General features: G+C 33.2%; 1 protein-coding gene across 1 annotated transcript in view; it reads right to left on the reverse strand.

Moving 5' to 3' along the window:
• The window catches only part of trp (transient receptor potential), a 225,954-nt gene extending 208,911 nt beyond the window's left edge, over positions 1-17,043 (reverse strand). Inside the window, exons 1-6 of the mRNA XM_018550779.1 lie at positions 16,883-17,043; positions 16,547-16,763; positions 13,767-14,148; positions 13,554-13,584; positions 8,905-9,049; positions 8,568-8,663 (exon numbers count right to left, since the gene is read on the reverse strand). Of these exons, the coding sequence (XP_018406281.1) occupies positions 8,568-8,663; positions 8,905-9,049; positions 13,554-13,584; positions 13,767-14,148; positions 16,547-16,763; positions 16,883-17,043 (1,032 nt within the window). The remainder of the gene's footprint in view (positions 1-8,567; positions 8,664-8,904; positions 9,050-13,553; positions 13,585-13,766; positions 14,149-16,546; positions 16,764-16,882) is intronic.
• Positions 17,044-17,642: the final 599 nt, after the last annotated feature.

The raw sequence follows: 17,642 nt of genomic DNA on the forward strand, positions 1-17,642 counted from the left end.
TTAATAACAATATACATAAGTCGTAGAAATCTAGTTTAAACAGTTTAAAATAAGGGTTGCAACACATAATAAAAAATATACATTAAATAAACCAGTTTAAAATAATAAATAAAGGTATAATTTTTCTAAAAATTTAATAAAAATGAAATATAAAAAGTAAATACGAAAACTGAACACACATTTATTTTTAATATATCTTTAGCACATTACATAAAAGTTATAGTATACAGAAAAAGAATTTTATACTTTATATAATTATTTCTATTATGCTATAATTAATTACATAATTTAAAACAGCAGTCGGGAGACGCCACGCCAAATTTTGCTTCTTATATACTTGACTTATTAATTATATTTATTTAGTATATACAGGGTGTTTCAGACCACCCGTACCACTCATTTAAAAGCTAAAGACATGATTATTTTAAATATGTAAAAACGGTTTCTTTATAACTCGAGGGCGCTCTATCGAATGGTGATATTTTCAACTTCCGGTTGCGGCCGGAAGTAGGTGTTTCAGATCGGAAGTGCACTTTTTTAAATGGAACATAGGATTTTTTATTGCAGATTCTGATTCTATGCAAAAAAATACAAAACTTTTGTACCAAACATTTTTTCGAAAAATGTCAGTTATGACCTTCAAACGTTCTTCAAAATGTTTTTCGTCAAAAACAACGTTTTCCAACAACTTTTATCGACATAACGCACGATTAACGAGCTTGGGGTGGTTAAGCGTACATGCGTGTGCGCGTGAGTGTCCTGCTCTCGGCATCACCCAGAATCAACGACGTGGACGTAGCAGGTGACTGATCCCATCGGGGTGCTGGTTTAATGTGAGTAATCCCCTTGCCTCTCACGTGTGTGTGTGCGTGCGTGCGTGGCCACCACGATCGCCGGACCTAACTATGCTTGATTATTATTTGTGGGGAAGAGTAAAAGACCTGGTATAGCGTAACCGCCCTACGACAAGAGATGATATGATTGTTAGAATACGTGACGCTATTCGTTCTCTAGGTGAAGTTGAAATTTATCGTGCTACAAATGATTTCCAAAAAAGAGTAATTAAGTGCACCGAGGCAAATGGAGGACATTTCGAACACCAAAACTAATCATACAAGCCGAAAATCAAACGCACGCACACACACACACGTGCGCGCGCGCGGCGCGCACACGTCAGAGGCAAGGGGATTACTCACATTAAACCAGCACCCCGATGGGATCAGTCACCTGCTACGTCCACGTCGTTGATCCTGGGTGATGCCGAGAGCAGGACACTCACGCGCACACGCATGTACGCTTAACCACCCACAAGCTCGTTAATCGTGCGTTATGTCGATAAAAGTTGTTGGAAAACGTTGTTTTTGACGAAAAACATTTTGAAGAACGTTTGAAGGTCATAACTGACATTTTTCGAAAAAATGTTTGGTACAAAAGTTTTGTATTTTTTTTGCATAGAATCAGAATCTGCAATAAAAAATCCTATGTTCCATTTAAAAAAGTGCACTTAAGATCTGAAACACCTACTTCCAGCCGCAACCGGAAGTTGAAAATATCACCATTCGATAGAGCGCCCTCGAGTTATAAAGAAACCGTTTTTACATATTTAAAATAATCATGTCTTTAGCTTTTAAATGAGTGGTACGGGTGGTCTGAAACACCCTGTATATACTAAATAAATATAATTAATAAGTCAAGTATATAAGAAGCAAAATTTGGCGTGGCGTCTCCCGACTGCTGTTTTAAATTATGTAATTAATTATAGCATAATAGAAATAATTATATAAAGTATAAAATTCTTTTTCTGTATACTATAACTTTTATGTAATGTGCTAAAGATATATTAAAAATAAATGTGTGTCCAGTTTTTGTATTTACTTTTTATATTTTATTTTTATTAAATTTTTAGAAAAATTATACCTTTATTTATTATTTTAAACTGGTTTATTTAATGTATATTTTTTATTATGTGTTGCAACCCTTATTTTAAACTGTTTAAACTAGATTTCTACGACTTATGTATATTGTTATTAACTAAATCTACCTTTTTAAATTATTTTAAACTTTTTAAACCAGACTTTTTAAATAATTTTTAGGTTTTTATTACTTTCCAATTTTTTAGTTTTTTATTATTTTCTTATTTTTATTTTCTGTTAATTTTAAAATTTTTCTTTTTATTAGTTTGTTAAGTTTTAGTTTTTTAGTTTGTTAATGTAACTCACTTTTGGCAGCAGTCGGGAGTTTTTTTTTTTTTTAAACTAATTCTTGTAAAGTTTCCATTTTTGTGTAAAATTTTTTTATTTTTTGTTGTTTTAATAGTTATTTAAGTTTTATGTCATTATTCAGTTTTTAGTTTTTTTTAGGTTTTTTGTTTTAATTTTGTTTAGTTTTTTATTTAGTTTTTTAGTTTTTAAATTTTTAGATTTTTTAGTGTTTATATAGTTTCTTATAGTTTTTTGTTTATTTTTTAATTTTTTTAATTAGGTGATATTCTTTGCAATATATTAGAATAAATAAAAAAAAAAGAAAGAATTTAACGAATTTATTGGCTCGTAGCCCTGTTTCTCTCCATTAGTTTCAAATTTATTGAGCCTTATTACAATATACATTTTTATTTTTTTAAATTTTTAGTTTTTTTTAGTTTATATAGTTTCTTAGTTTTTTGTTGTTAATTTTTTTAGTTTTTAATATTTCAGTTTTTTATTTTTTTTATTACTTTTGTTTGTCAATTTTTTTCAGTTTATAATTTTATATCATTCACTTTTTAGTTTCTTATATTAGTTTTCATCAATTATATTTTTAATTTAATTTCATACTTTTAAAAGCTTTGTTTTTTAATTTTATTTAATTTTAATTTTTTTTTTAAGGTTATGTCTTAAATTTATTTTTAAAATCTTTTATTTCATACTTTTTTAAAATGTATGTGTGTACATATATATCTATACATAATATTATTACATGAAATTGTAATATTGCGAGGATAATATACGTTGACAAGTTCCTCCAAATTGCGCACCGAACACATTCGGCCTTTAAAACGCAACTCTAATAATTTTAAATAACATCCCCTTAATTATTTTTCCCATGCATTGTTAGACCAGCGTACAACAAACTAAATTAAATTATAATATCCGCTCAAATGAATTTTTCAAATTAAACTTAATATACCTCCCCGGTCAACAACAAATTTGAGCTATACCTAGTATAGCTATACCTAGTATAGCTATACCTAGTATAGCTCAAATTTGTTGTTGACCGGGGAGGTATATTAAGTTTAATTTGAAAAATTCATTTGAGCGGATATTATAATTTAATTTAGTTTGTTATACGCTGGTCTAACAATGCATGGGAAAAATAATTAAGGGGATGTTATTTCAAATTATTAGAGTTGCGTTTTAAAGGCCGACAGTGTTCGGTGCGCAATTTGGGGGAACTTTTCAACGTATATTACTTAAAATTATTGCGAAGAATATTACTACGTCGACTCGCCATCAGAGGTCTATGGATATTCGTAAAGTTTCTCGCAAGTGCTGAAATACGCGCATATCTGTATATATAGAATCTCGATTTAAGAACTAAAATAGGCGTCTAAGATAGTCTTCCACTACGTTACCTTACTGATGAGTCCAGTAGTGGAAGCCGGGACGAAACGCCAACTTGTGATATTCTTCGCAATATATTAAATTAATTTTTAAGAATTCGGTTGCAGCTGTTGAGGACTCTGTGAAGTCGAAACTTTCCGTATATACCGGTATTATTATATTATAATAAATATATATATATATATTTCTAACAACTCTCTCTCTAATATAGCTCAAATTTGTTGTTGACCGGGAAGGTATATTAAGTTTAATTTGGTTTATAATGTTTAAACTTAAACACATTCATTTCTCCAAACATGTATATTAAGGTATATTAATAATAACTAATTTGTAAGTATACATCGCTTTATGAAAATGCATTTTAATAATCAAACGTGGTAAAATTGACTTTTACAAATTCAACGACTTGGTATTCTTTGTAGAAGAATATTAACACAAAAATTGATTAGGTATGATTGTTTAATTAATAGTGTTATTGTGAATTAACAAAATTATTTAAAATAATAAATATTAGATCCACAATTTCAATATTCCGGTATGATTTATTCAATATGCACGATATTTTATGAAAATAATATTTTCTTTATTCATGCTTTGTTTTTAATAGTCTTAAGTATTTTGTACATTTCTTTATATACCATAAGAATATTTGACTGGTTTTAGCAGTCGACAAATTATTATTATTATTATTATTTTTATTATTATTATTATTATTATTATTATTATTATTATTATTATTATTATTAGCGTTGTTGTTATATAAAAGTACTTATTTCAATAATTGCTGCTGTACTGATACTGTACTGATGCATTTATTGTATTTGCCTTTCAAACTACTTCACGCAGCCAACGCGGTATGAGGCAAATACGCTCGCATATAGAAACGTTTCCGTTTATAGGTACTCGAAAAATGGTTTTGCATAACATAATTATAATATGTTTTCAGTATGAAAACAACGATACATATTATAATTATGTTACGCAAAACCATTGAAATGCTCTTTAATTTTTATTATATAAAATTTAATAACTTTTTAAAATAGGAGTGTGTGTGGGGTATTCAATAAATAAATAAATAAATAAATAAAATATTTTGGTAAATATATAGAATAGGGGAGCCCCCCCCGATGATCTTGACCTTGACATATGTTGTCAAGGTCATGACCCTGAGTTTTAGATGGCGGTCACTGTCCGATAAAAAGTTATTAACAAAAAAATTTTCAAAATTAACGTACCATTTCTCGGAAATTATACATATTAACGTATCATTTCTGCCATATATGTATTATAACAAGTACTATTTTACATCTCTTTCTGTTTAGAAACGTGAAACTTTCTACGCGAAGTAACTCTCACCTCCCCCAACCCTCTGCGAAGGGGCATACGACTTCCACGATTGTATACTGTTGCTATGATTGTACTGTCGGGGCAGACCTCTGTCGACGGTGTGGGTGCGGGGGGGGTCGCCGAAGACCGAAGGCCGAAGGCCCCCCCCTTGCACCCGTCTGTGTGTGTGTGTGTGTGTGTGTGTGTGGGTGTGTGTGTGTGTGTGTGTGTGTGTGGGTGTGTGTGTGTGTGTGTGTGTGTGTGGGTGTGTGTGTGTGTGTGTGTGTGTGTGGGTGTGTGTGTGTGTGTGTGTGTGTGTGGGTGTGTGTGTGTGTGTGTGTGTGTGTGGGTGTGTGTGTGTGTGTGTGTGTGTGTGGGTGTGTGTGTGTGTGTGTGTGTGTGTGGGTGTGTGTGTGTGTGTGTGTGTGTGTGGGTGTGTGTGTGTGTGTGTGTGTGTGTGGGTGTGTGTGTGTGTGTGTGTGTGTGTGGGTGTGTGTGTGTGTGTGTGTGTGTGTGGGTGTGTGTGTGTGTGTGTGTGTGTGTGGGTGTGTGTGTGTGTGTGTGTGTGTGTGGGTGTGTGTGTGTGTGTGTGTGTGTGTGGGTGTGTGTGTGTGTGTGTGTGTGTGTGGGTGTGTGTGTGTGTGTGTGTGTGTGTGGGTGTGTGTGTGTGTGTGTGTGTGTGTGGGTGTGTGTGTGTGTGTGTGTGTGTGTGTCTGTGTTCCATTCGTTATATAACGATTATGAGTCTATTACTTGATATTTTACACACGCACGCACGCACGCACGGGCGGGTGCAAGGGGGTGGCCTTCGGCCTTCGGCCACCTCCCCGCACCCACACCGTCGACAGAGGTCTGCCCCGACAGTACAATCATAGCAACAGTATAATCGTAGAAGTCGTGTGCCCCTTCGCAGGGAGTTGGGGGAGGTGAGAGTTACTTCGCGTGGAAAGTTTAACGTTTCTAAACAGAAGGAGATGTAAAATAGTACTTGTTATAATACATATATGGCAGAAATTATATGTTAATATGTATAATTTCCGAGAAATGGTACGATAATTTTGAAACTTTTTTTGTTAATAACTATTTAACGGACAGTGACCGCCACCTAAAACCTGCGGGAGGTTACTCAGGATCATGACCTTGACAACATATGTCAAGGTCAAGATCATCGGAGGGGGCTCCCCTATTCTATATATTTACCAAAATTTTTTTATTATATGTATATTTCTAAAGTATATATATATACTCTTGAAACCATTCAATTTTTATATTGGAAATTTTTTTGTCTCTCTTATAGTTTCGACGATATTCGTTTCGAAAGAAGAAAATCGATTTTTTTCAAAGGGGTGTTTCACCTTCTTAGAGTGAAATTCCGCACCAACAAAAAATAGTTTTGCATTACGGATGAACTACTCTACTTGCACACAGTTTCAGAATTTTTTAATTTTTGAGTTGCCTAACCTTCCTTGTAAGTACACGTAAAAAAAAAATAATAAATCTTTTTTATTTTTTATAATTTAAGTATATTTAAAGAAAATTAAATTCTGAAAACTTACAAATGTATAATTGGGGTATTTTATAACCAATAAAGAATTTTATATTAGAAATAATCACGTTAGGAGAAGGCTCGACAATAGTAAATAAATATTAAAATAATTTAATGTGCACAATGAGCCAAAATAGAAATTTCATAATTAAGAAGAAAACAAAGAAGATATATTTAAATTAACGATAAACAAACAAACGTTTCGACACCGATCGGGTCGTTTTCAATGTTAACAATTTATTAAAATATTAACGGAATTTTGACAAATAATAAGAATATTGAACGAGTTTTCACAAAAATCATAATCTTTTTTAGTATAATGCGAAAAAAGTCTTAAACAATGTGTTGTTCGTTAGGATGCTTTCAAAAATGCAGTTAATTATCATCAACGTCAAGATCGAATTATAGTTGTCCATTATTTAAAATTTATTGAGTAGTCGAAAGGTCGTAAAACTTAGAAAGCGTTATAACGGTGCAACAATTATCAAGAATTATCTAAAAGGTATCGCAGTATGAAGTAAAAATTATAATAAAAGTTTACATTGATGTAGGTATAAAAAAAATTTTAAAAATCAATATTACAATACCTTATTATGATAAATGAAGAAATATTATGAAAGGTCTTTTAGAGCAAATTGCAAAAGATTGAAAAGTATAAAATGTAAAAGGTGTGTCTATGTGTGCCTTCCAATAAGCGGCACAGTACAACACAGTGATCATCTCATCTTTGTTTAACATTAGCGAACAACAAGGACGTACTGATACACTATGTCACACCGTGTCATCTGTGTCGCTTGTTGAAAGGCACATTCTGACGAAGTACCGCAACATAATAGCAACAAGAAAACAAGGAAACCGAAGGACAGATATTAATTGGAAGGGGAATATAAGAACGACTAGCAAGGGAAAAGAGACCGTCGTTAATTTAAATATGTATATCTTCTTTGTTTTCTTCTTAATTATAATATTTTTTTATTTCGGTTTGTTGCCCGTTAAATTATTTTAATATTTATATTAAAAGTTTATTAAAGATTTAGACTGTATTATCATATACACAGAATTTAAAAGAGATAACGGGACAAACGTGCAGACAACTAAAGTCAAGAATTGCGGAACATAAAAATCATATCAGATGGAACACGTCCACCCGCAGCGTCATAACTGAGCACCGGCTGCATGAATTTGATTGGGATAACGTCAGAATATTGAATGATGAACCACATTATAGAAAAAGACTGATTTCGGAAATAATATCCATCAGAAGACAAGCACACGGACTTAATTTACAAACGGACATGGAGGGGCTTCCCAAGGTCTACTTCCCGATCATAGACAGGATATAAATAGCGTTGTTGTCTGTCACGTCTGTCTAGTCAGTCTCGTTTGTGCACAGTAGTTGAGTGTTAACATTTGTTATCTGCAATTTGATAATTTTAATTTAATACCGTCTAACAAATTGTTGTGACTCACTGTGTCTAAGACTGACTGACCTAAATTGTTCTGAAGACCGGTTTTGAGAGTGTTTGCGATACAGTATCGTTGTGAACATGGTGAGCCTCCCTACTTCCAGTAAAATAATCGTAATTATGATAAATTCAATTTTGAAATTAGTTTTCTAAGAAATTCTGGGAAATTATTTCCCTGAATTCCAGCAGTCTATTTATTAATTTTTCTTTTCTGTCTTTATTGGTCATATTATTGTGTTCTTTAAGATTAAATTGTCATCTGATTTTATTTCTCGGTTGTGGGGAGCTCGCGGTGTTTAAACATCTTTTAATCTGTTGTCAACTTTAAATTATATTTTATTTATGTAAGTTTTCATTGTCTCTGAAGAAGGCTCAAAAATGAGCCGGAACATGTAAGAATAATTTTTGTAATAAATAAGTTTTGCTTGATAAATATCAGCGTTTGCGTAAAGTTTTGCGCCTAACTCCTAGAGCCCTTTTTCTTTCCAAGTTAATTTTGAATTGTACGGGAGTTTTCGTTATCAAAGAATTATTATATAATTAAAAGAAATGTATTTGTTCATATACACACACATACACGCGCGCGTGCGCGCACACGCACTCATAACAAAATAATAACATTGGCCATACGTAAGGATGTCCCGGCTTGTGTATTTTTTCCTCCCATTCTAATAGAACTTCCACCGCTTCCACGTACTCTTCTTTAATAGCATGTAAAAGTGCATCCTGCAAAAATTATGATTTTAAGTGTTTTATGCTCTTGAACGTCAGAATATAGCTAAAACACAGTATAATATGCAATAATTATTAGTATAAGAGCATCACTTATTATTAGTGTTTTACACATTGTTTTATTTATGGTAAAAACTTAAGTAGCGCAACATGCATTATTATAGTGATAATTATACAGGGGAGCGGCCGTCGCTCATGATTTTCATGAGATACTGTACGATCCTATGATATTTACCTTCACTTCAATTCCCAATTCAAGTAGTAGCTTGATAAGCTCAATATTTTCGTTTTCAATAGCGGCTATCAGTGCCGACCGATTTAACGGATCAACGCAATTGATATTTAATATCTCCGGATGATCTTGATTTTCCTCAATTAACCTGTTCGACAAATTACATAACAATTATCATTTTTTTCATTATCAAGACAATATATTTGCTACATATATATCAATGTCCGAAAAAATTTAATGATGATAACAATTCTGGCAACTTCATCACACAAACATTATCTTTAACACTTGTTTTGATAAAACTTTAATTTCTTTCGTGCAACTAAAATATACCTTTAGAAAATTTTTTAATCTTATTTTTAATTAGCAATGCATTAATTAATGTAGTCGTTATAAAATTATCGACTATCTTTGTAAAATCGTAACTTGTTTCAGTCAATATTGTTATTTAATAAACATATTTCTTTAATAAAAGTATTAAGAAAAGTTATTATAATGTTATAAGTTATTATAACTTTTTCACAAAACCTTAATATCGTACATTTTTGTAACTCTAATTCTAATTAAAAAATTCTCGATTTAAATTATAATTAAATGAAATTTATAAATTAAAAAAAAGAAGTCAACATGAGCATTTGCTGGATGTTATTGCGAATCAAAAATTAAAATAACTAATTAGATCTCGACATATTTAATATTTATAATTAATATTCGTGTATTGTTCGAATTCGTCGAACTTTTTATTAATATTATCGTATTCAGAAAATCAAAATCTATAAAAACGCTATTCCATTTACTTCTACTTTTGTGGGCAAAAATCGGCCTCTTTTTATAGTAATATCCTCCTTCGTCAATTATTAAAATGTTTTAACATTTCAATGCCTTCCGATCGACACAATCTTCAAGATATAAGTATAATATATAATTTAAAATATGAATTATTTATTTTGTCTTATAATATTTCAATAAAATTTGTAAAAAAATAAGTATATTTTTACTTTATGTTAATTAAACAATTATAAAAACGTACAATATGTAACCCACATGTCTGAGACAATTTTATCTTTCGGAAAACAAAAGTATCTAACAATTTCTATATTTTTCTTCGTAGAATTTTTGCAGCATTTTATCGCACAACTCGACATTTTTATGTCTACAACTCAAAGATTATAATTAGTTATGACTGTATATGAAACGATAACAGATGGCAGACTGATCGATGACGTCAGCTGGAAACCTACGCGAAACAGGATGAAAACTCGTCCATGTTGCTGACACACCATGTCTTGTTCCACCATGGTTGCACTGGTAAGAATCAGTGCAACGATGAGGGCGTGGTGCTCTTGCATATATTTTTAAATGTGTTTAACATAAGTTCGGTTGCCGACAGTAGCAAGCGCCGATTCGACCGAACACGACCGAAGATCGCCGATCGATCAACGGCTCGTGAGAACCGCCGTTCCGACCGAATGCGAATATCACCGATCGACGATCCTCTCCGCAAGGATCGCCGACCGCCGAACGATACCGAAGACGAACGTAACAATACGAGCAGGAGCAACAATTAGTACCAGAAAAAGACATTAAAAATGTAAAAAAAAAAGCGTCAAGTATATTAATGCCATAAAAAAAGAAGTGAAAATCAAAATAATATATTTTGCAAAAAACCAAATTTAATGCAATAAAAAAGAAGTAAAATTAAAATAATATTTCAAGTATCTTTATTAAAATGCTCCTACAGAACACGTATCTGTATCTTGAAGGTGTCCTTTTTACGACCTTTGGGTATCCTTTAGAACTGTACTGTATTGGATAATTATAATAAACTTTATAAAAAATACATTTGATTTAAAATGTGTATAAAGTATAACAATACATTAAAATGAAAAAACGAAATGTAATAGATAGCCTAATAAGAGGCGCAGAAATTGAAAAAGTATTTTTACCTTGATAACTGTTGATAAAGTTCAGAGGTGGATTCTTGAATGAACGACGGCACTTATTGTCTCTTGAGACTTTTATTATTATAATTCACAGAAGAGTACAAAATTCGCAGATATAATGCACACCGAATCTCGCGAGCGTGGGAACGAAAAACGAAAAAGAAAGAATGAGTGCGTAAGACGCGTAGGCGCGAAACGATAAGAGGGAAGATCGCGAGGCAGCGTCTCTTCGAGAGATCGAGTGTGCGAACAAAACGAGGATGCGCGATGTATAAATGTCGCGACTAAGATTTTGGTTACGACTAAACTTTGAGCTAGAAAATATGTAGGGCTTAGATTAATTCTACACTCCCACCGCTTGCATATTTTATGTGTGCTGAAAAGGAAGATCCGATTGCAGTTCACAGGTTTAAAGCCTAGTTTCAATCGATTACACCTATTTCGTGTTTGAGGTATATGAACCGGTCTCGCGGTAAACCTTTTGTTAGAATATCGGCTAGTTGTCTTTCGCTTGGTATGTACTTAATATCTATTTCGTGATTTGTATACTTATCTCGAATAAAATGGTAACGCACGTCGATGTGCTTAGTGCGGTTATGGAATTCGGGGTTTTTAACAAGTCTTATCGCACTCTGGTTGTCGATCATAAGGTCTGTCGCTACTTTGCACTGGTATCCAAAATCGGTCAGATGTTTTCTCAGCCAGATTACTTCCTTTGTTGCTAAACTTGCCGCGACGTATTCAGCTTCTGTTGTACTCAGGCTTACAATTGCTTGTCTTTTCGAATTTCACGTAACGGGGCCGTTTGCGATTTCGAAGATGTAGCCGCTAGTCGAGCGACGTGTGTCTACGTCTGCTGCGTAATCGGAGTCGCTATATCCTATTGGATAAGGATTAGAGTCTTTACCTTTATACAATATTCCGAAATCTGAAGTTCCCTTCAGATATTTATAGATTCGTTTCACCGTGTTCCAATGGGATGCATCGTATTTGTTTAAATATCGGCTAACGACTCCGACCGCATAAGAGATGTCTGGTCTCGTTACAGTTGCTAAAAATATGAGAGCTCCAACGGCTTCACGGTATGGTATGTTTTTACAACTTATGTTTTCAGCATCGGCTGATCGAAGTTTCGTATGAGGATCGGACATCCCGAAGCGACTTATTGTTAGTAAACGGTCGACGTAATGCTTTTTATGGATAAAGATTACACTATTTGACCGATCGCGTTCTATCTCCATTCCGATATACGTATACGTTCCCGTCCCCTCTGGTCATCTCGAAGGCGATGCTCAGTGTGGAAAGAATTTTATTCAATGTATTTTGTGACGGTGCCGCAATCAACCCGTCGCACAGTGGTCTGCATCTCAAAAAAGGTGGTCAAAAGTAGAAGGAGGTTTTAGATTTAGCGGAAGTATCAATATAAGGATTTTCGAGGTCGCTGATTACGAATTTTATATGAAAATTTCAAAATTTAAAATGGCGGATCCAATATGGCCGAACATTTTATTAAAAATTGATCGGAATTTTATATAAATTGATAAATGTAAGTGTATTTGAGGTCATTGATTGCGAATGTAGCATTAACATTTCAATATTCAAAATAGAGAATACAATATGACCAAACAATTGTTTGAAATTTCATATAAATTAGTGTATAAGAGTATTCAAGGTTGTTAATTACGATTATAGGATTACAATAGCGAAATTAAGAATAGTATATGTGATTTGGTAAATAAACATAGACATAATAAAAAAAATTAAAGAATAATAAAATAAATATAGACATAAATTAAAAAAAAAAATAAAATAAAGACTTAAAAAAAATAAAGACAAATATAGACATAATATAGTATTAAATATGAACAGATTTTTTCTCAGAATAAGCATTATTCAATTGTAAAATAAGATGCCTTACATATCAACTATAATCAAGCCGCTAACATGGCGCGGGCGTCTTAATTAAAATTGGCTGCACAATGCAGGGGCAGAGACGGGCAAAATTTTATTCAAAATTCCATTAAAAAACACTTTATAAAAAACACGTATATGCTCCATGTAATAACTTTGCAGCTCCCTGTGGCTTGATAACTTTTTCGATGATTTATGGTAAGAATTTTTATAAACGGAGCAATTGTGCAAGCACGTTTTTGATATAATTTCTCATACACGCCGAATATTTATGAAAATATGACATACGCAAATGTTCTACATACCTTCGTTAACACCCTTCATCAAACAGAACTGAAAAAAGAAACTTCAACAAAAAGATATGCACACTTGAAGAAAGATGAAGTTTTAGACGTGTTAAGCGAGAATTACCGTTTTCCAAGAACGATCACTTCAAACTAACATAGCACCGTATATATAGAAAGATTCTCACTTATCCTTTGCGATAACATACAGTAGGGACTTCTCTATAAGAATCTATGATACGTAACTCATAATAATTAATTTCATTTTTTGGACTTTTAGCCACTTTTTTCGAAATTCAGACCACTGTGCGTCGCTACCGTCTCCTCATATACACTTTTTATCCTTCTTACTAATTCCTCATCTACTCCTTTTCTTCTTACAATTAGTATTTCCCACAACATATAGAGATATGTTGTGGGAAATACTAATTAGGAAATACTAATAGACAGAGGTCTACTTTGTCAAATGTTGCTTTAAGATATGCAAAAAGCATATAAACTTTTTCTTTTTTACCTTCTTTCTTGTCCTTCCTTTGTATTAAATGCTGAAGAACAAAGATGTTATCTATCGTTGCTCTTCCCTTTCTAAAACCTGCTTGACTATCCGGAATCCAACCTCTCTCTTCAGCCACTTTTTCCAGCCTCCCTCTTAAAATCTCGGCATATATTTTGTACGCCGAGCATAAGAGGGATATCCCTCTATAATTTCCTGTTTTCTCTTTATTACCTCTTTTGTAAAGTAGCACAATAATGCTCCTTTTCCAGTCCTCAGGCATTACCTCTTCTTCCCATACCATTTTTATTAATTCCACTAACTTATTCCATACACCTTCGCCTGCATACTTCCATGCCTCTGTCGGAATTCCATCTATTCCAACCGCCTTTCCTGACTTCAATCTATACAACGCTTTTTCGATTTCTTTCTCTGAAACTGTATCGTCAGTCTGTTCCTCTTCAGTATATGACCTTGTTGAAATCTTCACCATTTCCTTTGAACCTTCTAGCAGCTCCATAAAATAATCACACCGAGCTTCCTTGCCAATGTTGTTCTCTATCCACAACTTTCTTTCCCTTTTTCTATTTATGTATCTCCACATAACACTTCCCAGCTAGCAAGCTCACGTGATAATGACGTGATTATGAAGTGATTTTGATGACAATGCCGTCAAGTGACATAAATGGAACGTTATTTTGACGTCATTTGTAATACCAAAAGTTGACGTCATCGATATGACATCAACTAGATGTTACATTGACGTCATATATATGACCATTGCTAATTAATTATTTTTTGTTATTATTTGTGTATTATTATTTGATGTATCATTTTATACTTTAATATTCGATGAAAAACAAGGATAAAATGATATGTCATGCACATTACACTTACGGAAATGATACATATACTAATACATACACTAATACATACACTATCATATAAACACATAAACCATCTGTTTTTAATATTTCCATTGAACAGATATATCACAATTATACAGACGTTGACATATACAGATTCGTGAGTCATCGAAGTACAGCAGTTCCCGTACGATTGTCAAAGTCAAGTATGCGAGGTCGTGGTACAACTTCGGATGGGTGACCGTTTGGGATGCATCATGAAAAAAAATTAATTCTCGAATTTAAAGAAAATTTTTTTTTCAGTAATTAGGGAAAACTGACCGGTATTTTACTTTAATTTCTACACGAAGCATATACGAATTTACTACTGCATTATTGCACTAGTAGTGACACTAATAGTACTTTTTAGTCATATTTACGTCTCCCTGACGTAATAAAATAACGTCAATAAGATGTGACATAATCACGTGATATATACGTCAGAATAACGTTACTTTTATGTCATAATTGACGTTATTTGTACCAAAAATTCACGTCATTATCACGTGACCTTGCTAGCTGGGTTATGTCCTTCCGCTTCTCTTTTTATATTCTTTAGTATCTCCACATAACACTTATGTCCTTCCGCTTCTCTTCTTATATTTTTTAACAAATAAATTAAAGAAGACTCTCGAGAATTTCAAATAACAAGAATAATCAGGCTAATGAGAGCTATTCAGCGGTTATTGGTGCGATCATATATAAGATATGTAGAGTGTGAATATTATATACCACGTAAGTAGTTCCCCCCCCATTGCGCGTCGAACATCCGTCGAACTTAAAACGCAAATCTAATTAACTACCGTAGTAATATCACAATTTTTGATGCTTATAGCATCTAACAAGATCTTAATAATATGTTGAAAGACATATTAAAATCTTAAATTAAATATTAAAGAAAGAAATAAATTTAAAACTGAGAAAAATAAGAATTTGTGAAGAATATCACGAGTTGGCGTTTCGTCCCGGCTTCCACTACTAGACTCATCAGTAAGGTAACGTAGTGGGAGCCTACCTTAGACGCCTGGGAGAGATGTTAGAAAGAAGTTCTATATAAACAAATAATCATGTAACTCAGCACTTGCGAGAATTGACAAGATTAACTATAGACCTCTATTGGCAAGTCGACGTAATGATATTCTTCACAAAGTACTTAATTTTAAATAATAATTCTTTTTCTCCCTTGCCTTGATGCTGATCTCCAACCAGTTTCAAGCTCAACGGCATGTGATCCGAGTCCACCCTTACATCAATTTTAAACTCCTGTATTTTATCTAATATATTCTCACTTACCAATATATAATCTATAACTGAACATCCTCTTACCCCTACATACGTAAATTTGCCGCTCTAATCACCCTCAGTTCTTCCGTTTAGAACGCTTTAACCTTTTTCCGCAATCCATTCTACAAACTTTTTCCCCCTATCTCCTATTATCTTGTCTTTACTACACCTAACTTCGCATTTCTCCTCCCCCGCATTTCCTAACTCTCCAATTCGTATATTAAAATCCCCACCTATAATTACGTCATCATTTTTTTTCTTTCCTATAAAATCCTCTAGACACTCCCTTAAGTCTTTTCCTCCTTGAAGTCCATATATCGATACCACTGTTATCTTTCTTTTGTTTATTATTATTAACTCTACACTAACCATAGCATCCCTCTCTTTCTTAATTAATTTCTCACTCTCTTCCTCCCACAACTTTCGTTTACCTATTATAAAACCACCCTTAGTCCTCCCCTTCTTTCCTTCCTTCTCCGCGAAGCTACAATCCCATACATGCGTACTTGATAACCTTTTCCTTAACTTATCCCACCCTTTTTCATCTATCCATGTTTCACATAAACTAATATAATCAAAACCTATAATATAATTCCAAAAATCCCTATCCTTGTTTCCTATTCCTGCCACATTCCAGAAAAGTAAACTTTTTGGATAACTTTACCTCTTTCTCTACTTTTCTTATCCCTTACTTTCCTTTTTTTTCTATTTTCTATCTGACTTATAACCTTCTTCGAACTGATCTTTTTCCTATTCTTCCCTTTTATTTTAAAGCCCTTTCTACCAAACATATATTCTCCTTCTTAACTTATACAAAATCTTTACCTTCTCTTTATCCTCTTTGTTCACTGAGCCGCCCTCTGCTTTGTCTTGACTCTTTCTTTGCCTCAAATTCTTATTTTCTTCCCTCTCTATATCTGTCCATAACTTCCATATTCCTCCAATTCTTAACCTACCTATTCCTACTTTTACTTCAATTCCTTTTCCTTTTTGTTGTCTCGCCCACTTATTTATTCTTTCCTGCAATTTTTTCTCTTCATAACTTAAATCATTTTCTATAAACATACTATCCCTGTTTATCTTGAATTTATTTTTCATTATATCCTTCTTCTTTTCCTCACTCTCTAACTCACTCTCTAAATTATAACAGGTCCGCCTAACCTACAGCTTAACTCTTCGCTTTTTATTCCTATTTTCTTCTTTAAAAGATTTTTCATCCAATCATTACAGCCTTTCTTATCATTTTCTACCTCTTTAGGAAGTTTAACACCTTTTATCACAATATTCCTTTTCTTCTCCTCTTTGTCTAGATCCGTTACCATCTTCCTAACCTTATCTACTTACCAATTACATAACCTGGGGTGCGTTCAGAATCGTCGTCTGGATGCACCCAGATGTTGTTTTATCCTTGTTGTTCACGAATGATAAACAAGAACAACACGACACCTGGATCACTCTGATAATGATTCTGAACGCAACCCTGCTTCTCATACTACTTACCCCCGATCCCCCAAAACTATAATCCAATCTGCTACTGCCACTTGCACTCCTTACCTCTCCTTGTTTTCTACTTTCCACGCTTTTCACAAATCCTGCTTTTCTTCTAACCTATGACCATACCTTTCTAGTCTCTTTTCCATTTCCTCGATTTTATTTTCCCATTCCACCATTTTTTCATCCCATACCTTTAGCCTGCTCATTATCTCCTCCCTTAATTCCTTTATTTCTCTTTCCCACTCTTCCTTTAACTTTATAATTTCCTCCTTTACTATTTACCTTATACTTTCTCTTACCTTGTCAGTATCATTACTCCCCCCCTTTTCCTTTATCCTCCATAATCTTGAAAGTAACCCTTTTTCTTTCCTCTTTTCCTTCGATCATAAGCTTATGCTGTCTCGTATCCTGTTTCGGCGGCCTCCCT

Source organism: Cyphomyrmex costatus, unplaced genomic scaffold, assembly GCF_001594065.2.
Source record: "Cyphomyrmex costatus isolate MS0001 unplaced genomic scaffold, Ccosl1.0 scaffold129, whole genome shotgun sequence".
Lineage (NCBI taxonomy): Eukaryota > Metazoa > Arthropoda > Insecta > Hymenoptera > Formicidae > Cyphomyrmex > Cyphomyrmex costatus.